General features: G+C 44.1%; 1 protein-coding gene across 1 annotated transcript in view; it reads right to left on the bottom strand.

The window, feature by feature from the left end:
• AK5 (adenylate kinase 5) overlaps positions 1 to 26,289 on the bottom strand; it is a 220,708-nt gene that overhangs the window by 31,919 nt on the left and 162,500 nt on the right. The window contains exon 10 of the mRNA XM_036256345.1: positions 24,734 to 24,778. Within this exon, the coding sequence (XP_036112238.1) occupies positions 24,734 to 24,778 (45 nt within the window). The remainder of the gene's footprint in view (positions 1 to 24,733; positions 24,779 to 26,289) is intronic.

Raw genomic sequence — 26,289 nt, forward strand, 5'->3', positions numbered from 1 at the left:
CACTTGGTCTCCAGGCCCCTCGCTAGCACAGCACCTTGCACGCAGCAGCTGCTTCCCAAATGCCCGAGGAACCGGCGTTTTCCTTTCAAGAAAATACCAAACAGTAAAATGCAAAGCGTGATTGAGACTTTCATGTGGTGGTGAGGATTTATGACTTACTCTCCAATTTTCATATTCAAAGCTCCTTTCTTGGGGCATTTTCGCGACTTCCCTCTCGAGGAACAACATTAGTTGTTTCCCATGAGTAGAAGGCCTCTCGTCCCCTCTCCTTTGCCTTGGCAGAAAATAAAGGAAAGGCCCGCACACCGTGGCTCTAAGCCAAGGGGGGAGCGTTCCCGCCCCTCCCAGTGTGGTCATGGATGGGCTAGATGTCACAGGAAAACAGCCCTTTCAGAGGCCCGACAATACGCAGGCCACTCGGGGGAGCAGGCGGTTGCCAGCTGGTGCTGCGTCTGCCCCGGAGCGTGGGGACCGGAGAAGGCCACTCAGGGAAGACGTGCCTCCTGATAGCCGAGTACGGGCGCAAGGGGCCGGGCTCCTGACCCGATTTACCTGGGACTCTTGCCTGGGATGGCTGGGAGCCAGTCATGTGGGAAAGGCATTGTCAGACTCGGCTTACAAGGCCAAAACGCTTGTTTTCCAATTATTTTTCCTCCTTCGGCATCCTACTAACACAAGTATGATAATTGTTGGTGCTCTAAAATGTTATTTAACAAATCTTGACACAAAGGCAATTAAAAGTCTCCAGGGCAAATGAACAACAGCTGTGTGTTAAACAGCAGCGGCCCCTCTTCGGAACCTTTCCTGAGCGCAGCAGCTGCAAATTCTTAGCATTCTTTTGCCAAATGGTGCAGGCAGAGTGGAATTTTAAGTGATCTGCACAATGCCTCGATTCTTCTCACGGCTGAAAACCGGAGAACAGAGTGATTTTTATCACCGCCATGAAGGCCCAACAACTGCGAGTAGAAATAGGAGTTTTCATATAATGTCAATTGCATATCTTTGAGGCCTTAAGACTTTTAATAAAAACCAGTGGGCCTTGATATCCCTCCAGGATCATCTGTTGCATGGGAAAAAAATCTTTCGCGGTGCCACCTATCAGAATGAGGGGGCTGTGTTCTCTGGTGACAAGGTGATTGATAGCAGATGAGGAGTTGTCACAGCGATGCCATCTCACTGATTTTTAGTGTATTATTACTCGAGGCTTAACCCCCCGAGCCGCCCTAGACTCAATATGACGTGGTGTGATTCACAAAGGAACTCTGGAATATGAGATTCCATTTTAAAGGGGTCTGTCAACACTTCCAAAGGAAAAAAATAAAAAAACCTTTATTCTCAACCTCTAGTGTAATTTAAAAGTCTGTCATGTGAGGCCAAAGGAGCTATACTGTGAGAGTGACGATACTGTGAACCCCTGCTTCACACTCAGTGTACTACTTCCCCTAAGGTTCCCACAGCACTACGTGGGAGGAGGGAAGGAAGGGAGGGAGGGAAGAAGGAAGGGAGGGAGGAAGGCAGGGAGGGAGGAAGGGAGGGAGGAAGGGAGGGAGGGAGGGAGGGAGGGAGGGAGGGAGGAAGGAAGGAAGGAAGGAAGGAGAAAGGAAGGGAGGGAGGTAGGGAGGGAGGGAGGGAGGGAGGAAGGGAGGGAAGAAGGAAGGGAGGAAGGAAGGGAGGGAGGGAGGAAGGGAGGGAGGGAGGGAGGAAGGAAGGAAGGAAGGGAGAAAGAAAGGGAGGGAGGAAGGGAGGGAGGGAGGGAGGAAGGGAAGAAGGGAGGGAGGGAGGAAGGAAGGGAGGGAGGAGGAAGGGAGGGAGGGAGGGAGGGAGGAAGGAGGAAGGAAGGAGAAGGAAGGAAGGGAGGAAAGGAAGGGAGGGAGGAAGGTAGGGAGGGAGGGAGGGAGGAAGGGAGGAGGGAGGAAGGAAGGGAGGAAGGAGGAAGAGGGGAGAAGGAGGGAGGGAGGGAGGGAGGAGGAAGGGAAGGAGGGAAGGAGAAGGGAGAAGAAGGGAGGGAGGAAGGGAGGGAGGAGAGAAGGAGGAAGGGAGGGAGGAAGGGAGGGAGGGAGGGAGGACGGAAGGAAGGAAGGGAGGAAGGGAGGGAGGAAGGGAGGAAGGGAGGAAGGAAGGGAGGGAGAAAGGAAGGGAGGGAGGAAGGAAATAAGGGAGGAAGGGAGGGAGGAAGGAAGGGAGGAAGGGGCAGACACAGGAGGTTTGCCAGCCCAGCAGGTCCTCGTCCCTATTCTCACTCAAGCATTCTCTTTGAGATGGGACTGTGACACGCTGCATCACCTCAGCAGGCCCACCTGAGCCACCGTGTCCAGGGTGCTTTGTATTTATCCGAGTAACGCTCTCGAGGAGACAGCTCCTGGACTCATTAGCTGGGCCCGGCAAGAGATCTTCACCTCCTAAGCAACTGTGGCAGGGTGCTTGGCCCCAGGGTAAAGAGGATGAAATGGCAGGGCCGGTGTGTTACAGCATGTTCTGTGCCCAGAAAGCAAGACCGAACATATAAAATGTCAGGTAGATAATTAGCTAACCCCCACGCCAAACAAATGCACGTATGTAGGTTTCTGTTGTGCTTTTATTTTTAAAGATTTTAAATAGTAATGGCACAGAGCAGCTTATAATGTTCTTTGTTGACATTTGATTGTGTATGTATATATATATATATATATATATATATATATATATATATATATATTTTTTTTTTTTTTTTTCATCTTCACCTGAGGATATTTTTCCATTTATCTTCAGATAGAGTGGGAGGGAGGGAGAGAGGGAGGGGGGGGGGAGAGAAAGAGAGAGAGAGATCGATGTGAAAGAGACACATCAAATGGTTGCCTCCCGCATGACCCCATACGGCTGGGGATGAACTGCAACTGAGGTACATGCACTTGAGCGAAATTGAATCCGTGACTCATTGGTCCTCTGGCTGACGCACTAATCACTGAGCCAAACTGGCCAGAGCTGACTGTATATTATTAACTGTAGGATGCAACCTGGAATTAAGCATGAGGCTTATTAATACAGCTCTTCATTTGATAAATATCTGTTGGCAGCTAGTATAGATCAGACACTGTGCTAAGCACTGAGAATAAAGACTCAGAGGCCCTGTCTTTTCCATCGGAGAATTCACAGTCTAATGGGAGGACGACAAGTGAACCCAGTGTCACAGAACTGTGATAGGGCTGTGAGCCTGCCTATAAACACCACTGCAGGAACCCTGGGAGAGACCTCTTGCCCAGGCAGGGGAAGGGTGGTTGATGAGCATGCACAAGTACCTTTGCCAACACAGGGGAGATGTGGAAAAGAAGGGGATATGGTTGAGCTTGGTATATTCAATAAAGTGATATGGAACGTAACCGAGTCCTGCAGAGAATGGCTAGAGGGGAGGCATATGATGTAATGGTTTACCAGAAAAGGACCAGGACCAAGGCAGGTCTGGAATGTGTGCAGGAAAGACTTCACAATATGAGTCTAGGTGATTTTGAGAGTATGTTTATTAAAACTGCAGACATAAAAAAAAAAGAAAGGACTTAAGCTAGAAGACAAAAGATCATAGCAACAGGAGTGAGTTTAGGCTGGGCTGCCTAGACTCAGGAAAGAAAGTCACAGTAACAGAGATGAGCCACATGGGGCTGCATGGATTCAGGAAAGGAAGTCACAGAGGAAGAAGAAGTGAGCCATACTGGGCTTCATGGACTCAGGAAACAAGTTACAGAGGCAAAAGGAGGGCCCTTGGAGACAGGTTCAGGGGGGTAGCCCGGGATAAGCTGCTGCTGCTCACTGCTCACTTGGTTGCAAGTCTCATGGGAAGCCTTATAGCTTAGGATAAAGACAGAAAAAAGATACAATTCTGAGGAAAGAAGGAGTGGGAGATGTGGGTGTACTCAAGGAAGAATATCCACTGGCATCCTTTGTCTTAGGGGTTTTTATCTGTTTTCTAAAGGTAGGCATTTTTGGTCAGTGGGCTGATGCTCTAACCGTTGAGCCAAACCAGCCAGGGCAAAGGTAGGCATTTTTAATGGAGATCTCATGGGAGGATCTCAACAGAATATTCAACAACTTTCCAGGTGTGTCTTTTAGTATGCTGATGTATCAGAATGAGCATAGAGGGAAGTTTGAGATCATTCTCTGGTCAGCTTCACTGCTTTACTGTTATCTTGGATTTGTCTGGCTCTAATTGGGCTTTTGTTATTTATTCCCAACTTTATTTATTCTGGGGTTTGGCTAGCACTAATGGCACCAACTGGGTCCCTGACTAGAGTGTTTACGCCACTCACTCTCTCTGGTTGGGGAGAAGTGTAAGTGTCTTTGCTTAGGGAAGATAAGATCTTGTAATTTATTAGCTGGCTGTTAATTGATCAGCTTTTGTTTAGCTATCTATCTCAGTTTCCCTCATTCCACTTGTCAAGGAATTTGCTAGCTTATTACTAACCTGCCTCTGTGAGAAGCTCACAGGGCAGATGGATCTAGCAATAAACCGTGGCTCTGACACTTATAGTTGTGTGGCTATGGATGAGTCTTTTAATTTCTCTGAGCTTAGCTTTCTTACCTGTAAAATGAGTCGGGGGAGACAAGAACCAACTCTCTGCCTCCTTCTATGTTTGACTCTCCTTCATCCTCTCCTTCATCTCCCATACCTGATCAGTTGCTAAGCAACTCTAAAAAGTTGAATCTACATTTGAAAAGTCTCTGAAATCTGTTCCTTTGTCCCAAGTCTCATTGAAAATTTCTCTTTTTCTATCTCTTTTCCAATAAATTGATGCTTGGTATATGAGGGGAAGTTACTCAACCTTTTAGCCCTTCCTGAGTTACATCTGTAGACTGTTATCCAGCATACTGATGTTTGAAAGAAACATAATCCAACAACAAGTCTGGGGACTGGCCATCACTTCAAGATGTCCAGGCCACTTTCAGGTAAGATATATATCAATGTGTGTACATGTGTGCATGAACACACACACACATACACACACAACAGTATATGTACAAATATTTGTATCTCGTTTAGAAAACTTAAAAGTTTTTCTCTAAGGCACAGCATTCTCTGGGTCCTAATTGCTGTCAGGAAAGCTCTCCAGGCCTTAATTCTCATTTCACCCCAGCCTCAGCATCCTTTAAACCTCTTCAGCACCAATGACCTTCATCACCAACCCAATTTTAGCTCCCTATTGATTTGACCAAACCTGAGAGCTCACTGTTATATCAGTCTATCCTCTCTCTCTGATCACGTCTTCTTCTTCCTTTCTGTTTTTCTTCTCAACTGTTCTCTGTTCTCTTGGACCGCATTGTGACCTCATTGAGTTGATCCATGCCCTTTGGGCTCCATTTACCTCCCTGCCCAGCGGGGCACCAGGCCCTTTCTTGTAATTTTGAATGTTTTGCTCCCTTTGAATTCTACTGTGCTTGCCCTGAGAACCACAAGCCTGCCCAATCCACCATTTACTTTATATGCATCTACTCTGGGTTGCTAAGAATTCCTTGAGAAAGTCAGAAAACTAGGCCAGCTGGGTCATACTATCTAATTTCATAATAGCTTTTAATGCTTCTTGGCAAATACATTCCTCTTTTGCTCATACCAAATTGGATGTCCGTGGATGGATTCTAATATATTTCCTCCTCGTCCTCAAATCCTCAAACATAGTCTTATTCTTCTCATTCGCGCACATTTTCAGCCTTCCTATTCACTAAGAAGGTGAAGAGTCTTTCCTCAAATTTTCAACACATATGCTTCTTCTGTCCCTTCTTTCTCCTATTTGGAAGACTTTATACAACTATTCAGCCTAGGGCTAACCTCTGCTTTGGCTCTTGTACATTTTCATTCATCAAACCTAAAATATATATTTTTATTGATTTTTAGCAAGAAAGAAAGGGAGAGGGAGAGAGAGAGAGAGAAACATCAATGTGAGAGTGGAATATTGACTGGCTGTCTCCTGCACACCCCCTACTGGCATATGAACCTGCAACTTGGGCATGTACCCTGACTGGATATCAAACCAAGAACATTTTAGTGCATGGAACAATGCCCAATCAACTGAGCCACACTGGCCAGGACCCTTAATAGCCCTTTACATAGTATATAATAACCACATATTATATAATATATAACATATAATATATAACCATATATTATATATACCTAAAGAGTCTGTCTTCCATATTAATTGCTATGGTCCATAAGTATAGGATATAGGTATGTTTTGCTCACCATGGTGCTCCAACACAGTGACTAAAACACAGTAGACATTTATAATAGTGGTCGAAAAAACAATTTACTAATGAATGGATCCTATCCTCCTGCCTACTCCAAACACTTCATGCTCTCCTTCTTGAGGACATTAAATTTATTTCTCTCAGTTGGGACCATCTCTTCTCTCTTCTGTATGACAACAAACTTGGTTCTCCCCAATGCAAATGGATATATTCTACCATTGTTTGCATCTTCTAGTTGTTTCTATAGTCTTTTTCTTTGCCCCCTGGTAACCTAAAACTGCCCTTTTTCATTTCCTCCTCTTTTTGGACTCCTCTTACTCTTGCAAACTACCTCCTACCCTCATCACTCTCTGACATTGATCTTTTGAAGTTCAACAGTGATTGCATAATTGTCACATTGTTTAATGACCTTCTTCTAGGCTGTACCATCTTTGACTCTCTAGTAGCATTTACCACCACTGATAGACATCTTAAAACTCTCTCTGTCCCTGGCTTCCAGGACACACAGTTTAACTGCATTCTCTTCCTTCATTGCCAGAGAGTAGAAACGGCTTTATGTTGGGAGCCCCACAGAACCCTGCATAGTGTCACAGGCAATGTCTAGGAGCTGTGTGGCCCCACAGAAGTGACAACTCTATTCCCTTTTACATAAAAGCAACACTGGACCAGAGGACTTGAGTTCCAGGTTCACATCTCAGATCTTTACTTTTTCTTTTTTACATTTATCTTCAGATAGAGTGGGAGAGAGAGAGGGAGAAAGAGAGAGAGGGAGACATCAGTGTGAGAGAGGCACACCAACTGGTCACCACCCACATAAGCCCAACCAGTGCCGGGGATAAACTGCAACTGAGGTACGTGCCCTTAGTGGGAACCGAACCTGGGTCTCTTTGGTCCGTGGGCCGACGCTCTAATCACTGAGCCAAACTGGCCAGGGCATCACAAACCTTTGTCTAGTTAGATAACTTGGATAAAATTACTTATCCTCTCTGAGCTTCAACCTCTTCAATTACAAAATAGGGATGATTACGATGCCTATTAGTTGTGAGGACAAACGGAGGTATTACATGTAAATTGTTTGGAATGGTAGCTGGCACAGTGTAACACTCAATAAACATCATGATTATTATCTGATAAATAAGGCAGCCACTGTTAGTGAAGCTTAACCGTCCTCCCAGCTCCACACCCCACGCTTCTACAAAGATTAGACACAGCGTTATTATAGTGTGGTGCTATTTTAACATCTTTAATGATGGATGGTCGTCACAGTGATAACTTGTGAAGGTATCAAATAGTTTTTGCAAATCAAACAATCCTATTTTTAGATAGTCCACAGAGTTGTTTAAAAATCTATCAGATTTCTAACCCTTGAAATACTTCTTTCTCTCTAAATGAAAATGGGAATCCAAGGATGGGCTCAGGTTTTTGTAATTAAATGATTCCTTTCAGAGGAAAGCTATTATGCCATCAGATCATGAGCTGATTGTGCCCTAGGAAGGAGCCTCAACCACTGTGAGCCCATGAGTCAGTCTCTGTAACTATTCTGTCTGGGATGAGCTATATCACCAAGTCGAGTTTCAGCAGGCTGTTGCTAGGAACTGACTCTTTCTGACGGGAAAAAAAATGAAGAAAAATAGATGTTTATCCTCAGACAGCATCTCTATTAGTCTGAAATGCACTGCTGCCTTGGGTTATTTGGTGATAGGATGAAATATGCCAGAGGGTCAGCTGAAGGTTATATGAAAGAACTTTAGGGGGGACTGGAAATTTCTTTCTTTTCTTAAAAATGTTTTTATTGATTTTTAGAGAGAGAGAGAGGCAGGGAGAAGGAGAGAGACATCAACTGTCTCCTGCACACACCCCCACTGGAGATAGAACCTGAAACCCAGGCACATGCCCTGACTGGGAATCGAACCAGGGACCTCTTGGTGCATGGCATAACGCTCAATCCACTGAGCCACACTGGCCAGGCAAGGGACTGGAAATTTCCTGATGGCACAGCCTGTGCCCTATTTACTAATGCCTGGTGTATAGTATGCACTTAATAATTGTTAGATGAATGAATGAATGAATGAATGAATGAATGAATGAGTGGTGAGCAATCTGGCAGCTTCAGAGAGGTAGCCTTATCCATGACATTGGAAATTGGGAGACTTTGTTTCTGCATCGCTCCTGCATTGGACTAGCTGAGTGATATTGAGAGAGTTACTTTGTCTTCTTTGTCTACTCATTGAACAGTCTGGAATAAATTAGGGGTTTCTTGTGTTTTTTATTTTTTATTTTTTTATCCTCACCCGAGGACATTTTTTGATATTTTGTTCAGATAGAGTGAGAGAGAGAGAGAGAGAGAGAGAGAGAAACATCGACGTGAAAGGGACACATCGAGTGGTTGCCATCCACACGACCCAACCAGGGCTGGGGACAAACTGCAACCAAGGTACGTGCCCTTAGCGAGACCCGAACCCGGGTCTCTCCGGACCGCAGGCCGACGCTCTAACCGCTGAGCCAAACCGGCCAGGGCTCTTGTGTTTTTTTGTATTACTCTTCCTAAATATTCCAGCTTCCCTTCCATAGTGCTCCTTCCTGAGGGAAGATTATTCATCTCCATGTTTTTTTTTGTTTTTTTGTTTTTAATCCTCACCTGAGGACATTTTTCCATTTTTTGTACAGATAGAGTGGGAGGGAGAGAGAGAGAGAGAGAAACATCGACGTGAAAGGGACACATCGAGTGGCTGCCACCCACACGACCAACCAGGGCCGGGGACAAACTGCAACCGAAGTACGTGCCCTTAGCGGGAACCGAACCCGGGTCTCTCCGGACCACAGGCCGACGCTCTAACCGCTGAGCCAAACCAGCCAGGGCCATCTCCATGTTTTTTAACTTGAGGTCCCAAATGACTTGCTTTTGGCTAATGTGGGCAGAGGTAGATGTATATCATATTTAGGCAGAGTTGTTTTTTTGTTGTTGTTAGCCAGTACAAAGTTTTCGATATCTCTTTTCTCTTTGCCATGACACTAGCAATGTTTTGCATAGTGAGGACTCAATCAGCATGGTCACCTGAGTGAAGGTCAGTCAACTGTTGATGAATACACAGCATTAGTCCAGAATAAGAACAAGAAGAGGAGGGGAAGGAGGAAGAGGAGAAAACAGAAGATGAAACATCTTTGTTGTTCTACACCACAGAAATGTTCAGGAAGGCCTATTTGTTACTGCAGGATAACTTAGCTTCTTCTGACTGATACTCCCAAAGTGACTGTGTATCAGAATCACCTGGGGTATTAAAAACTTTGTTGAATCTGTCAATCTGTGAACCTCTGGGGTTGAGTCCTGGGAATTTACAGTTTTATAAAGTACCCCAGGGAAAAGGTACATATATCTGCAATTTACTTTGGAATGGGTAAGGAAAAAAAAAGAAGCTGTACTAATGGGTGGAGAGAAGGACCGTTATGTGGTAAAACAAGTTATAGTAAAATGTTTATGGTAGAATATAGGTGGTGGATATACAAATGTTCACTATAAAATTCTCTCAGCTTTGCTGAATGTTTGAAATATTTTCATAATAAAAATATGACCTTTAAGAAAATTCCCTTGGTGATTCTGATGATTAGCTCAATTTACAGCTTCTAGACTAGATAATTGAGGGAAAGCAATTTGCTGTGAACTCCCAGTGGTCACTGCAGGGAGTCTCCGTGGATATTTAATATTTACAATGTAATAATGCTGAGCTAATGGTTCTATCATGAATGAATACTTGTCATGATGGTGAATAAAAATCCCCATTGCCTTACCAATAGCAGGGCCATCCTCTCTTTTGCAGATGAAGGGAACTTCATGGTTTCCCAAATCAAGCCGGAGTGAGTAAGAGAGGGCCTGGGCCTATTTCGTATCAATGCAATGGAGTGGTTCAGAGACAAACATGTTTGAGAGGTCATTGCAGACTGTTCAGATAAAGGTATCTGGTTCACAATGCTTTTGACTTGATATTGATCTAATAAGTATCTTCTCTGTGTTTCATTTGTAATAATTCATTTAATCCTTAAGACTACTAGAAGATGAGATTTGTAATCTGTTATGCCTTGGTGCCTGCTAAGCTCCAGAGCTTCCCACTAAGGGAGTCAGGCAGATCTGTTGTTCAGAAACGCAACACAGTCTTCGGTCGACCAGGAGCTGTGCTTTCTCCATGACCCGCAGGGTTGCCCAGTGAAACACGGGACATCCAGCTCAATACTACATGACGCATACTTACACCAACACAGTCATTGTTGATCTGAAATACAAATTGAACTAGTTGGCCTGTATTTTTATTTGTTAAATCTGGCAACCCTATCAGGTCCCACCACTTATTAGCTTGGGGACTTTAGGGACATGATTTCATCTCTGTTTTGACAACTCCAACAGTCTATGATTTTGTGAATCATTCAGCTAAAGCCTACCACAGGCACAGTGAGACATGTGAAATGTCTAATTAAGATAAAACTCTGCAGTGGATTCCATGACTCTGACTCTTACATCAACAGAAGACAAGGAAGGTTCAGGTGTTGGGTAAGAGAAAGGGGCAGGCACCGTGGAGGTGGTTCCTAAACATTTCAGCCCTCTGCTGCTGGCTGAGCTCCTACAGTTCACAGCACCCTAAACCCACCCCCATCCTCACCTTGTCTCCAAACAGGGACAGAGCCCAGAGTTCCAAACGACTCACGAGGAAACAGCACTGGAAAACCTGTCCTTTGTTTCTTCACCACGGTGGTCTCCAGGGCCTGTTCCAGACCCAACTCACCCAACTCCCAGACTGGAGGCTTCCAAAAGCTGCTTCATCTGGCTCTGCTTGTTTTGGGCTCTGAATTCTTGGACTTCATTGTTCTGTCTCTTCCAAATTCTTCTCAAGCTTATGAAGCCACCTTATTTCCTATTCTATAGCCCCGTCACCTACGATCTTAGGCATGCATTAAATTAATATAATTAGTCATTTGGTAAACTTAGTCTCTCCTTTCTATTTCCCCCTTTATTGATTTTAGAGAGAGAGGACAGGAGAGGGAGAGAGAGAGAGAGATGGAAACACCGATGAGAGAGAACGTCAAGTGGTCGCCTCCTGCATGCCCCCTACTGGGGATCAGGCCTACAACCTGGGAATGTGTCCTGGCTGGGAATCGAACCAACGATCCCCTGGTGCATGCGTCAACACTCAACCACTGAGCCACACTGGCCAGGCTATTTTCCCTTCTTTTATAGAAAATAGTTTTCCTCTACTGTGGGAGAAATATATGCTCCTTATTGAAGATATAGGTAATTCGGAAAAGTAAAAAGAAAAAAAATGTCTCATGACCTTAAAAGTAACTGCCAAAAACACATTTTGTTTTGTTTGTTTGCAGTTTTTTCTCTACACGTCATTTTCTGGTTTCATTTTCATTGGGAATCTGTCTGCTCTGATAGTTCTCCTCTTTGGGCTTCTGTATTCTCATATGAAAATAAGCTTGTTGGACCTCATAAATTCCAAGGTCATTTCCAGCCCTACCAATCTATGTTTGTTTTCGTTTTTGTCAGAGAACTTGGAGAATATTTGTGCTTGCAATCTATTTTTGTACTGTAAGAGGAAGGAAGGATATTTAAGACAGGCAGGAGCATATTTGGTGGATGTTGAATTACATTTGGGGCTTTGTGTTCAATTTTGCACCACACCACAGAAACTGGAAGTCTTCTATGCCATGATGAGAATATAAAATTGGTACTACCTTTCTAAAGGTTAATTTGGTAATACTAGTCAAGTCTTAAAAGTTCCCACATTAATGGATTTATCCTCAGGGGAAAGACATAACTGTTTTTGTTACATAGATATCCATTACAGCATTTTTTTTTTTAAATCCTCACCCGAGGATATTTTTCCATTTATCTTCAGATAGAGTGGGAGGGAGAGGGGAGAGAGAGAGAGAAACATCGATGTGAGAGAGACACATTGATTGGATGCCTTCCACATGACCCTGACCAGGACCAGGGATGAACCACAAGCAAGGTACGTGCCCTTGATGAGAACTGAACCTGTGACTCTTCAGTCTGTGTTCTGATGCTCTAACCGCTGAACCAAACCAGCCAGGGCCATTACAGCATTTTTAGTGAAAGCAAAAAATGGGGGATAAATGCACCATAATAGGAATAAGCTGGATAAATTATAATACAGCAATACAAAAGAATATTATACAATCATGAAAATGATGTATTTAAAGAAGATACATACAGTATGATTCCATTTACATAAAGTTCAAAAGTATCTATTGCATTCTTTGCAGGGGGCAGTGAATAGAAGGGGGCTGAAGAGAGCTTTCTGGGGTGCTGGTTATGTTCATACTTGATCTGCATGTTAGGAAGATGAGAATGTCCACTTAGTGAAAAGCCATCAAGCTAAACACATATGACTTGAGTGTCTCAGTTTAATTATAAAAAATATTTTTAAAATGACATAGAATATTCAGTTTTACAATTTTGGGAAGATGCCTGTGGTATTTTGTTAAGTGCAAAGACTATGTGTCAAAGTTGCATGATCTCATTTTGATGGAAAACATATTTTTTTGACTTAGTCTTAGGAAGACCTTCCTAAGGACAGTAGCTGTCCAACAGAAAGAGACCCTCTCATCTGCAGGGGAGACCAAGAGACAGCCAGTGCCTCCACCAGGGCTCAAGGCTAAGTTCAGTGGCCCCACGTGGGGTCTGAGAGAGGAGGGGCGGCATTACTGCGGCTTTGATGGGCAGCCCGAGAGGATGCTGGGCAGCCCCTGAAGAAACACTTCAAAAGCAGGGCTGCAGCCTCTGCCCGCTTGCCAGGCGACTGCCCTGGGTTTGAGGGTGGACTATAGGCCTCCTGGAGGCCCCGTTTAATTCTACTTTCTACGGCGGCCACTGGACATTTGGTGAGCTCAGTCCTACCAGGACTTAAAAAAAACACAAACTTAAATCCACTTTTCCTGCTGCCAGGAGAAAAAGGCCTGCGTTAGAATCTGCAGTAGAAACACAATTTCTATCTTCTCTTTTAGTTTAAAAAATTAAACCTCATGATTTTTAAATGGGCAGATAGCTATTTGGAATTTATACATTTACGAGCCTCCCTTGCAGATGAAAGTGTCCTTGTGACCAGTGGTATAGAAGCAGAAATGGTGAATGCAATGTCCCAAGAGGAGAGAAGGATTTTCTTCTCCATTTCCTCTTCCTTTTTAATGGACTTAGGACACAATGGCTGGAGCACCAACAGCTATTTTAGGACATGAAGTGACTCTGGAGAAGCCACCTAGAAGAATAATGAAATATTTACTTATTTCTGACAGTGGGTGCTTATTTACCACAACTGAGCTTGGGAAGCTTGGGTACAGTAATCTTATCTGGGCTCCCATCATGTTGCATCTATCCACCCACCCACCCACCCACCCACTCATTCATTCTTTCTAATTATATGGAATTTAAGTGCTAAGTTTCTCATTGCTTAACATTCTCTTCCTTTTTCAACAACACATGTTGGGTAGCCTCAGGGCTTGCCTCAACAGCTCCAGCAAGCCCAAGCTGAGGACTTACAAGGAAAACAAGACTGTATTCTACAAGTCACTGTGCCCTGAACCACTGACTTGTTATTCAGCTCTATTCCTCAAGGCTACATGGTCTCTGACAGTAAAACTCCTGTTGTTTGTTGTAAACATTTGCAGGAATGTGTCCCAGGAGACAGGGCAGCCGCAAACAAATTTAAGCCCAAGGCCCAGGAGATACTTTCTGACTTCCACTTGCTCTGATCCCGGCCAATCAGAGTTGCTGTAGGTGAAACCCCGCTCAACAGGTCCGTTGCTTAGGGAGTGCTGCTCTGACCAGGCCAGTTTTCCAAGCATTTACTACAGGAGTTAGTCCCAGCAGGAAAATACGCCACTTGTCTAGATAGGTTCCTTCCACTTTAACCTGAGGTCATTCAGCTGGTATGGATGAGCAAGTGTGGGGCACTAACTTGGTGACCCACTTTCTGGTAGAAGGCATTTCTCAAAGCATGGGAAAACCACGAGGAACACCTTCAGTCAGTGCCCTTGACAATAGGAGAAAAATGTATCAACTGGGTCACAGGAACCTGTCATGTTAAAGCAAAATAGCTGCACTCACAAGAGGAGTCTTTCACTGTCTTGACCACCTGATGGGTGGTTTAAATATGTCATTTACAGTTAAAAAGATGCCCCGAGACTCCTGTTTCTGGAACTTGGAGCAAAATGAGAGGGAAACACTTTGGGGATGCTACATTTTTTTTTTTTTTTTAAAGCTCTTCTTGTTGATTTTTAGAGAGAGAGGAAGGGAGAAGGAGAGAAAGAAACATAGATGTGAGAGCGATGGCTGCCTCCTGCAGACCCCTTACCTGGGATGGAGCCAGCGACTCAGACACGTGCCCTGACCGGAATCGAACCCCGGCAACCTTTCAGTGCAGGAACGACACCCACCCGCCACACCAGCCAGGGTGGGAATGCTACATTTTGGAAGCTAAAACAGTCACTGTGCCCTGAACCACTGACTTGTTATTCAGCTCTATTCCTCAAGGCTACATGGTCTCTGACAGTAAAACTCCTGTTGTTTGTTGTAAACACTTGCAGGAATGTGTCCCAGGAGACAGGGCAGCCTGCAGGCAGGTTTAAGCCCAAGGCCCAGGAGATACTTTCTGACTTCCACTTGCTCTGATCCCGGCCAATCAGAGTTGCTGTAGGTGAAACAGGTCCGTCCTTTAGGGAGTGTTTAATTTTAACAAATGACAGCAGCCACAGATGTAGGAACTTACCCAACCTCTTCACCTCTGTTATGCTTCCCCAGCTTGTAGGTATCCTTTCCTCATTCCAAACACTTCTCATCCCCCTTCTCAGGATCCTCTCTTATTGGTTGTTTCCCCTCATGTAGCATATACTAGTTATAATGGTAGCTAATGCTTGTTGAATGTTTTCCAAGAGCCGCTGACATGTTGACTCACGTCATCCTCACATCACCCCCGTGACCCAGGTAGCAGCATTCCTTCCACATTACAGGTGAGAAAACTGAGCAGTGGGTATAAGGATGTTGCCCAAGGTCACACAGCAAGGGTGTGGGGGAGCTGGGAACTGAACTCAAGTACTTCATGCTCTTAACTAGACTCGCTCTTTCTTACCAATGTGCTTGACTCCCTCACATTTAAAAAATATTCCACTTTTGACCTTCCTTTTCTGTTAGAGATGGCCCTACGTCTTTCCTTTCTCAGTCAAGTATCTTGAAAGTATAATCTGCACACATCTTCATTTTCTTCCCAGTCACCCCTGAACCCCCTGACGTTACTTCTTTCTGTTCCACGGGAACTGCTCTCTTCAAAGTCAGCAGTAACTCCTCAGCTGCCAAACCCAAAAGGCAATTTTCATCACATTACATTTAACCTTCCCCGATGGAAACTCTCCTCCCTGGCCTTCTGGGACACCATTTGCTCTTTTTTTTTCTTCTATTTAATTTTTTTTCTTTATTCATTTGAGAGAGAGAAGAAGGGAGAGGGAGAGAGAGATAGAAACACTGATGAAAGTGAACAACAGCTGGCTGCTTCCTGCAGGCCCTCCACTGGGGATCGGGCCCACAACCTGGGCATGTGCCCTGACTGGGAACCGAACCGGTGACCTCTTGGTGCTTGGGTCAATGCTCAACCTCTAAGCCATACTGGCCGGGTGACACTATTTGCTCTTGGTGTTCCTCTTTCCTATTTGTTCTCTCCTTCTCTGCTCTGGCCTGGGGGTTCCCAGATTCCAGGTCTCAGCTTTCCTCCAGCCTCACTGTAAACTCACTGGGTGATCTCTCGCACACACATGGCTTCAGCAACCACTGATACCCTGGTGAATGCCAGCCACACCTGTATCTACAGCCGGAAGTAGTATTTTGGGCACCAGATCTCAAAAACCTCTTGTTTAATGGACATTACCTCATGGATGTCTCATAAACATCTCAATCGTAAGATGTTTAAAGCAGAATTCTTTATTGCTCTCTCAAAATCTATTTCTTGTCCACATTCCTTATCTCCTTGAAGGGCACCTCTGTTCACCTGGTTGTCTAAACCAGCCACTTGTGAATCATGCTAATTCCTCATTCACCTGTACACACAAAGGTTCCTTCCGTCTTATGGATTCTACTTGCAAAAGTCTCTTGGACCTGTCTCCTCTTTGTCCATTTCAGCCACTTCTTCGTTCCTCACCTGCACGGCCATCCAGATGGCCTCCCGACTGGCCTCCCTGCCACCGCCTGGGCTCCCGCTCCCTGCTGCGAGTCTCTTTCTGAAATCCAAATCTGCTGACGTGATAGGTCAAAGCCCGGAGGGCCCCCAGCGCCCCAGGGTGAAGCTGGTATTTCCTAGCCTGGCATTCTCAGCAGCCTTTCAGACCCTGGACTTGCCTCTGTCTCCAGCGCTGCCTCTCGCTGCTTCCCAGGCTCGCTCTCTCTTTTTTTAATCCTCACCCGAGGATATGTTTCCATTTATCTTCAGATAGAGTGGGAGGGAGGGGGAGAGTGAAAGAAACACTGATGTGAGAGAGACACATCAATTGGTTGCTTCCCGCACAGCCCCTGGTTGGGCTGGAAACTGAACCGAAACCGAGGTACGTGCCCTTGGCCAGAATCGAACCTGCGACTCTTCAGTCTGCAGCCTGACGCTCTGACCACTGAGCAAACCGGCCAGGGCCCCAGGCTCTCTCCTGAACGCTTGCTCCCTCTCCTGGCTGTGGGCCGCCCAGCTTTCTTCCCACATAGCACTTGACCAATTCCTTTTCTTTCACAGAACTCAGCTCTGACTTCCCCCTCACCCCACACCCCTGCTTCCGTCTTTCCCGCCATCACCTCGGCCTCTGCCACTGCGTGTGCCAAGCTCCCTCCCTGCAAGAGCTCCTGGAGGCCACGGTGCTTAGGCCTGTCTCTGCCGGGATACAGTAGAAACTCAATACATATGTCACCCAAAGGAATCTATATCTAATGGAAGCATTTAGGATAGCAGCAAGAGAATATAATCAGGGGGGTTCAAACAGCACCCTGAAAGTCTACATATCCTCTGGCTAGGCTATTTTCCCTCCATCTCCACATTAAGCCATTGCTTGAGGTTGGTATGTAGTCAGTGAGCTTCATCCACACACAGAGCGGGTCTCAGAAGCACGAGCTTCCTCAGCTCCACCCGTCAGCACCTCCTCGAACCCTTGCTCATGGTTGCCTGAGGCCCTCTGATGTAGTTTTGATAATGTTTATAAAAAAGGCATCTATAGATGTCCTTTCAGTAAACGATGCAGTGCACATATTCTGAAGTAACCTGTGTTGGGAGGAGGTTCAGTAATGCTTCAGATATGTTTATGGATTCAAATCATTTCCTGTTTTGAAGTTAATGTAGAATTTCACATAATTGGGAGAAGCATGGCTGAGGCACTCAGAGGTCTGTTTTGTTGATGTTCATTTGATGTCTTATTATTTTGTTTTTATTTTCAGACATCAATGGCTAGATATACAGGAATAAAGTAAAACAAAATTGAGGCACATATCCCAATGATTATGGCAAACCCGTCCCTCACCCACTACACTCCCACAGTCTCACCTGCGTTTTGGCCTCTTCACCACACACCTTCGTACACTTTCCTAGCATAGCCTTGAAGTCTGCAACTTGGTTTGAGTCTTAACTCTGTCACGTACTCACTGTAACTTTGGGAAGGTCACCTAACCTCTCTGAGCCTCCATGTCTTCGTCTGTAAAAGGGGAAGAATATGTGGACTGATGATGGTGTGAGGATATTAGCTGAAGACAGCATGGTTCCCGGAGCATGGTAAGTCACCGGTATATGTTAGTTTTAATATTGTTATGAAGTAGTTGACACATTTTTGGGGTAGAGGATGGAGACTGTGACTTCCTCGTCTTCCCGGTTCAGTTCCTTAGGGCTATGTCTCTGTTGTACATGTTTCTAATCAAGAGAACACTTCGCAACGTGTCAACTCATTGGCGGCTCAAACTTGGGGTGGACAGAGAACAATGATTATTTTATCATTTTAAGAGAAATTCAGCGAGCCTAAGGGCTTGGATCCACGGGGCTTGGATACAAACACAAGATTCTGGGTGTTCTCTTATCTCCAGCGCGAGTCTGTAGCCACTGCCAGTGTCCCCTGGTCACTTCTAGTGTGTCTCAGGACAAGCGAAAGAGGCTGTCAGTGAGGTGGGCCCGGAGAGCCGGCCTGGACTGAGGACAGGCTGAGCACCTGCACGTCACTAGGTGGTGCCGCAAAGATCTCAACAAATGGGTAGGGGGACCATGGTGAAGATGTGAGGTCTCATTCGCCTCACCTGGTAAAACTCACTTGTGTTCTTTTCTTTTTAGCTTGCTCTGCTGGATGACTCTTAATGAACTCAGCAACATTCCTTTCTTTGAGGAAATAATTTAAAAAACATAAAAATACCCCACTTCTGCCATGTCATGCAGTGTTCCAAGGATTGTTTAATGTCTGGCGAATCTCACAGTTCTTTATGCATAGTAAGCCCTTGATAAAGGTTTACTAATTTGGTCTGATTAAATGAAGAGAGTGTTTTGTTCTAGTTCCACATGACTTAGAGCCTTTTTGCAATGAGAAGGTTTATGCAATTAAGTAGGTTTATTGCCAGCACACAATACTTGCATTTCTCCAACATCAGAAAGACATGCATGGTTTGTAAATGTATTTGAGGCTCTCTTAGAAAGTGGCCGGATTTCTCTTCTCTTTTACTTTCCCATCCTGAATGGACCGGACTTAGAAAATGTAAGTGTAGGCCCAGGAGAGTGTGGATGGGGCCCTTAGTAACTGTCCCTTCAGGGAGCAAGAGCTGTGGCAATTGTCTGTGTCTAGGGCAGGGATGGTTGCACATGAGGCCAGAACACAGGCTTTGGAGTCAGATGGAAACTTATTTTTCTGTGTGAGTTGCCTGTTTTCACTTCATAATGGAAACCCAATCAAGTCTAACCTGGGTTTTCTTAGTCCAGTCCAATGAGATCTGATAACTTTGATGGTCCAGGTCCGCTACAGATTGAATGTTTGTGTTTCCCCCCAATTCATATGTTAAATCCTAAAGACCAAAGTGATGGTATTAGGAGGCCTTTGGGAGGTGATTAGGTCATGAGGGTGGAGCCCTTATGAAAGGAATTAGTGCCTATAAAAGAGGCCCTGGAGAGCTCCCTCACCCCTTCTACCAGGTGAGGACACAGCAGAAGACAGCTGTCCATGAACCGGAAGGGCCCTCACTAGTCACTGAATCTGTCGGTGCTGTGATCGTAGACTTCCCAGCCTGCAGAACTGAGAAGCAGTTTCTGTGCATAAGGCACTCAATCTATGGTATTTTGTTATAACAGCCTGAGCAGACCTGGGTAAGTTCAACGTTCAGTGTTCACGTCAGGGCTATCCTCCCGCTGCAGGGGTTTTCTTTGCTCTCTTCTAGTTCTGGATTGTCCTTGTTGATTCCCCGAGGTATACCCCTTCCATTTTCCTTCCAGCCCCTGCTCTGGAGCCTCCTGCTAGTCCTCCTGATGCTCTCCTCTTTGCTCAAGTCTGGTAAGTGCCCAGACTTTCATTCAGGAACCCCTCGACCACCGGGCACAGAGAACATTCAGAACTGGGCCAGGCCCACCAGAGCTCAGAGAAACACAGGCTTTCGTAGATGCAACCTCTTTCCCTGACCCTTTCTTCACATTTGAGAGGTTATTTACTTAAAAAGATATTTTATCTTTATTGTTGAGAGTCTTACAAATGTCCCCCATTTTTCCCCACTGCCCTCCTTCACCCAGCTCCTGCCCCATCCAGGTCTTCTCCACACTATTGTCTGTGTCCATGGGTTATGCATATATGCATATAAGTTCCTTGGTTAATCTCTCCGCCCCACTTCCCTCTGAGATCCGTCAGTATACCATGCTTCCAAGCCTATGGACCTATTTTGTTTGTCAGTTTATTTTGTTTATCAGATTCCATATGTAAGTAAGATCATGTGATACTTGTCTTTCTCTGACAGGCTTATTTCACTTAGCATAATACTCTCCAGGTCCCTCCATGCTGTCTCAAAGGATGTGAGATCCTTCTTTTACTCCATTGTATAAATGTAACACCACTTTTTTATCCACTCTTCTACTGATGGGTACTTGGGCTGTTTCCTTTTGAAAAACTAACTGAAAACAAGACACAAGAGACTCTTTTCCTCCAAGGTCTCTTAACTGATAAGTTTGGGGTTTTATATACCTGCTTAATTCCGCCATCCCCCAGTTAATGCTAGGGTGGTGGTTGTCAAAGTGTGGTCCACAGACAGTGGGAGTCCCTTATTTTCACTATGACACTAAGAGGTTATCTGCTTTCCACCGATGGTGCAGAGACAATGGCTGGAGAACTGTAGTGCAAATCAAGGTGGCAGCAATGTCTGGTAGTCTTGCATTCTCCACCACTCTGCACTCACAATAAAAAAAACAAAGAAAGGAAAATGCCACTGTTACTTAAGAATGTCCTCGATGAAGCAATAAAAAAGGGTTTATTTAATTTTGACCCTTATGCACACCTCCCTAGAATATTTTGTGTGGCAAATTGGAAAGCACAAAAGACCCTACAGCACACTCAGGTAGAGTATGATTGTTTGAGTTGTTTCACTAGTTGCTTTTTAGGCGAACACCATTTTTACCTCCTGAAAGACCGACTAACAGACCAACTATGGGTTTTCTGACTTCAATATCTGGCAGACAGTTTCTTGAAAAGAAATAAAGCAAGCCATCCCTTCAAGGAAAACAACTGGCAGCATTGGTTGCTAATGAGAAAACCTCAGTCTACAAGCCCCAATCTATCACTTACTAGTGAATTATTCACGTCTCTAACGTCTTACTTGGAAAGTCAGGATGGCGATAATACTCCACGGAGTGGATACAAGCATTAAATAAGATACGAGCATTTTATATGATGCCTGGTGTGTGTTAAATGTTCAACAAACACTGGCTTCTATAACAGCTGCATAAAGTTAAAACCTTCAGATCTGTTTTTCATTTTTTTTCTAAGTTGTTTTGCTTTTTTTTTTTATCCTCACCTGAGGACATTTTTTTCCATTTTTTGTTCAGATAGAGTGCGAAGGAAAGAGAGGAAGAAAGAGACAGAAACATCGACATGAAAGGGACACACTGAGTGGCTGCCACCTGCACGACCAACCAGGGTCGGTGACAAACTGCAACCGAAGTATATGCCCTTAGCAGGAACCGAACCCGGGTCTCTCTGGACCGCAGGCTGATGCTCTAACCGCTGAGCCAAACCAGCCAAGGCAGTTGTTTTGCATTTTTAATTTAACCAAACATGTAAGTCAAATCCACCAAAATCATTCAACTTTAGCCCCAAGAAAATACTCTCTAAAATTTAGACTTATTCACTGAAATAGTACACTTGGAGTAAAAATTCTCATTGCCCCAGTTCAAGAAATAAATAGGACCAGTTGTGCAATGGTTAAAAATGCACAGAATAACACAAAAATATTGTACAAGTACCTCTCAAAGCTTACTCCTTAAAAGCAGTTTATCAGCACCAATGCCAAGGTACACAAGGCCATCTGTGTTCCCGACACACTGAAAGTTCAAGCCATTGAGTGATGTCTTGATCATTATGCCATTAGTATCACACCTCATCTGTCAAGTCAGATGATTTTCCAAACTGAAGCACTTCTACCAAGGCTTTGGAGAGGAATTAATGGGAATTCAGGTTATGTTACATTCTGGGCATAAGCAGACTATGAAAAGGAGACAAGGGAAAAAGAAGCCACAAAAGATAATGATCAAGAGATTTTTTTAAAAAGAGAGAAATGTACTAGAAAAAGTTATGAAAAACTCTGGGAGCCTGTTAGCGGGATATAATGAGGATATTTTTACATTTTCCAAATAAGTTTTCATTTTCAGTAATGGCGGAGTCCCAGTTTTATATATTAGCACAGTTCTATATCTCATGTGAATGACCAAGGCCCATAGTATCTTTTTCAATCCTTTTCATCATCAGGCCCTGTCCTGTGAAATCCCTTATCTGTCCTTTGGGAGGTTTCTCTATAAACAGCTACTGAGCTGCTTTCTTCATGAACAAAGAGGTAATATTCACAAAGTATTCAAAGGGCCAGCTAGGTCCATCCTTGCCACCTTTGGTCCACTTCCCCAGAACATTTTTTTCCCACTCAAATGACAGTCAGTGTTACTACCTACCTCCACCTATAAATATTTTGCAAATGAGTAAGAAATAGCACCAGCTCAGGGTGGGGGTAAGGAGGGAGTTGATGCTGCTTGTTCCTGTGAGAGGGTAGCAGCTACATTGAGTACAGAGCATCTGAGGAGGCTCATAATTAATCTGAAAACCACCAGAAACAGCTACAGCAGCAACCTGCCTGTCAGTTCCATTCCAGGAATTCCAATTGCCATTTCGGTTGTTATGGAAACTGACCACACAGCTCCTTAAAGCATTCATTATTCCAACAAGTATTTGTTGTTCTAGTCATTATGGGGCATCTATACGAACAGCACAGACACAAGGGACGGCGTCGCTCAGGGGTGGAAGGCTGGTGATTAGACAAGACTTCACAGGGACTTAGAACTTAAGCCTGACCGTGGGGATTGATCAGCCAGGGCAGAAGCCATGAGAAAGGTTCAGAGATAATTATGATGCAGGTGGGGCCGGAGCGGAAGATTTGGGGTGCAGTGGGAAATGGGAGAGACACATCGAGGCCTGTAGGGAGAGAGCTTTGAAGTCCAGTCTAAGGAGTCTAGACCTTTCTGAGGACAAAGGGAGCTAACGGATACTTTGAAACGGGACGAGTGCATTAGGAACACTCATGTTATCTTATGATTAGCAGTGAGGACGTCAACTGAGCCTCTGCTGATACTATAGCTCCGCGATGGTTCTGGTAGATGCCAAGACAATAATTTAAAAAATAAGAAACCCAGCCATCTTCTCATTCAGACAAAATCATACTTATTTCACTGAAACCAACTGACATTTATGAAAACTCACCCAAACTGCTATGAGTGTGCCTGTGACATCCAGAGTATCTTTACAAGCTCAAATTGACCTGTAATAATAATGCAACCCCAAAATATCATTCTGCCATCTGTCAAGGAGGTGTTTGAAACTAAGGCCTTAATTTTCAGAGCCCAGTAAATGCCCGAGAAGAACAATTATCTTTCCTTATCACAGTGGCTTTGTACCTTCTATTGCCCACACCATAAGCTGAAATCTTTTTTTTTTTTACTATAAAAATGACTGACCAATAAGTTGATATACAGGAGAGTTTGGCTGGATATAAGAAAAGCCTTTTGCTCAGAGCAGCAGTTCCAAGTGTGCTCTGTGGACTTTTGGGGGTCTCAGGCTTTGTCTGATGCCAATGATTTTATATTGTGCTATTTGATCTTCTGAAGGACACAGAACTTAGGAACAGGTGAGCTATAAGCTAGACAGATAGACGTGACAGTTGAAAATATATTTCAAAACTCAACTGTGAGTGCTAAACAATGGGTAAATCTGAAATAATATTAAGTTCAGAAACAGTAAAAACAACCATAAAATATGCTGTATTACTTTAGAAGCTTTTTTGGGACCATATTGTTAAAAATGGAGATTTCTAAGTGATAATAAAAGCTCATTCCTTGGATTCCTGAATATCAAGTTTAAAGAGTCTCTTCCTAATTTGGCCTCCAAGATAAAAGCTAAACAGAAAGTATGATTTATTGTGCCTTGGCCTTGATGCCAAGAAAACTGAGTAAAGTTTATGTGGAAAGGAACATTTTCTTTGAAATGATGATGATGAGTTTCTCTTTAGTAAGGAGTAGAAATAACGTACTTTCACTTTCTGAAAAGAATGCAAGATACTTGTGGCAAGAGCCCATCCAGATCCCAAGGTTAAAGTCAACAAGAGACAAGTAAGTCAGAAACAGAACTCAGGTTGGGCTCAAGAACTGTCACTGCTTAACACATGTCCTTTTGGCTGGAGTTCCTCCTTCTCTCGCCCCCTTCATCCCTTCAGTCACCCCATCTCTTCCTTTCGTTCTCTGCTCAAATGGCACCTCCACAGGGTGTCACTCTGTATAAAGTGAAAACCCGATTCTACTTCAAACACTCAGCGCAGGTAGTCCTGGTTCAGCTCTTTGTACCCTTCCCAGTTTTGTGAGAGTTTGATTAGTTCTTCGTTTTCCTCTAAGATGGAAGCGCTGAGATGCCTGTTCATCGCCCAGCATGGATCCAACACGCAGTAAGTATTTGGTGGATGCTGAATGTGGGCGACAGTCCGGGGTCACAACACGCATGAATGGTGACGCTGGGGGTGGGGCGGGGGCAATGGGAACCCTACGTTGTCTGTGCTGAAAAGATATAAATCCGAAAGCAACATAAAACTGTGTCCATGAAAGCAGACATCGAAAGCCTCTGGGTGTTATCTTAACCAAAACGGGCAAGACTTCGAAACAGGAGATATGAATAGCTCTCTCCTACCAAGCTATTATCATTAGCAGCTGCATTAGAAAATTTGAAGGCTGTTACTCACCAATCATGAAAATAATTTTACGCTTCCTCAAATCTTCCATGAAACCTTTAAAGTAACAATAATTTAAGTTATTGGCAAGAAGTACTGTATTGAAATGCTGGTTTTACTCATGTTACGTAAAAACCGAAATCTTATGGTTTTATTTAAGAAGCTTGAAGTTGAGTAACTGTTCATAGGCCATAATTAAAAGGCACCAGTGACCATTTCAGCCTGATTCCCAGACCCAGGTAACATATTTCCATCTAAATAAAAAGTATCACCTTTAGGTGGTAAAAACTGATAGGCCATTAAGTAGCATTAATCGGATAATTAAAAAAAATTATTCAAAGAAATTTCTTAAGTGTCTCAGTTGTGCGTTATTTTACATTTTAAAACATTTGTTAATCTTTCTTTGATAAAGTGGGGTTAAGATACAAGTAGGCAGTTTGGAAGATGATAATTTATAAATAGTTCCTATTTACAGAAAATAATGCTATTTTCCAGTTAAGATAGTGATATAAAATTTCCTTAAAAGTAAATGTATATAAATAATAACAGTGAGTCAATTTAGTGAAAAATATTAAGTAAATAATACATAGTTTAATAAGTGGTATATAGATGAAGCAAAAATCATGAAGGTGGCAAGTGAGGACTGAAATAATTTGGGGAACTACTGCTTTAAGGCAAAGACATGATTAGACATTTTGGCCCAGCGTGAAGCCCTCTAGAGTTTGTGGGGTCCTAAAAGTTCAGTTGTCACGTGCTGTAGTAGCTAGCCATGAGGGATGGCTAGACAAGAGCTACACTTGTGATCCTATTGTCAACTGACTTGATCTAGACAAACGACTTCTTCTCCTTGCACCTCAGTTTCTCTATACGTAAAAGATAGGTGTTGGACCCAATGGTCTCTAATTTGCTTCAAACATCTATGATTCTGTGGTTCCTTTAAATGAATAGGCCGTATGAAGAAATGGCCCCCTTTGTCCCTTGGCCTCAATTATGATGCTATTATTGCTGCATGTCTAAGATAACTTCCTAAAGTAACCAAAATCCTGAGAGGCCTTGGGTGAGACTGAGGTCTCCTGAAGTGATGGCCACAACCAAAAACTTGAATTGGGAACAGCTCTGCGAGCTTGGGGATCTCTGGGCTCAGAAAATGCCAATAGTTACTGCTTGAGTCTGGAAGCTGGGGTGTGTCAAACTCAAAATATGTTTAGAGCGTGCATCTGAGGACAGAGGAGATAGCAGTCCTACCCGACTGTTTCAGAAGGAGCAGAGACAAATAATTCATCATTGCTTTAAGGCTATAGGGCTTTATTTATGAAGATTATACGTCACAGCCTATTAAGAGTTGAACTCACTATCACAACACGAGTTAGCAGGCTGCTTACTCAACTGTGCCAGGGCAGGTTAGCCTGGTGCCCTGGAGGTAGAGGTTTCAGGCAGGCCAAGAGCACAAGTGTAGGTAGGACACCGTGCAGTTCAGAGTGGGATTCAGTGGAAGCCACTTGGGGAGGGGACTGTTCCAACCTAAAGGCCATCCTGGGCAAATAAGGATGGTGAAAGCTTAAAAGGCA

Source organism: Molossus molossus, unplaced genomic scaffold, assembly GCF_014108415.1.
Source record: "Molossus molossus isolate mMolMol1 unplaced genomic scaffold, mMolMol1.p scaffold_m16_p_12, whole genome shotgun sequence".
NCBI classification, from domain to species: Eukaryota; Metazoa; Chordata; class Mammalia; order Chiroptera; family Molossidae; genus Molossus; species Molossus molossus.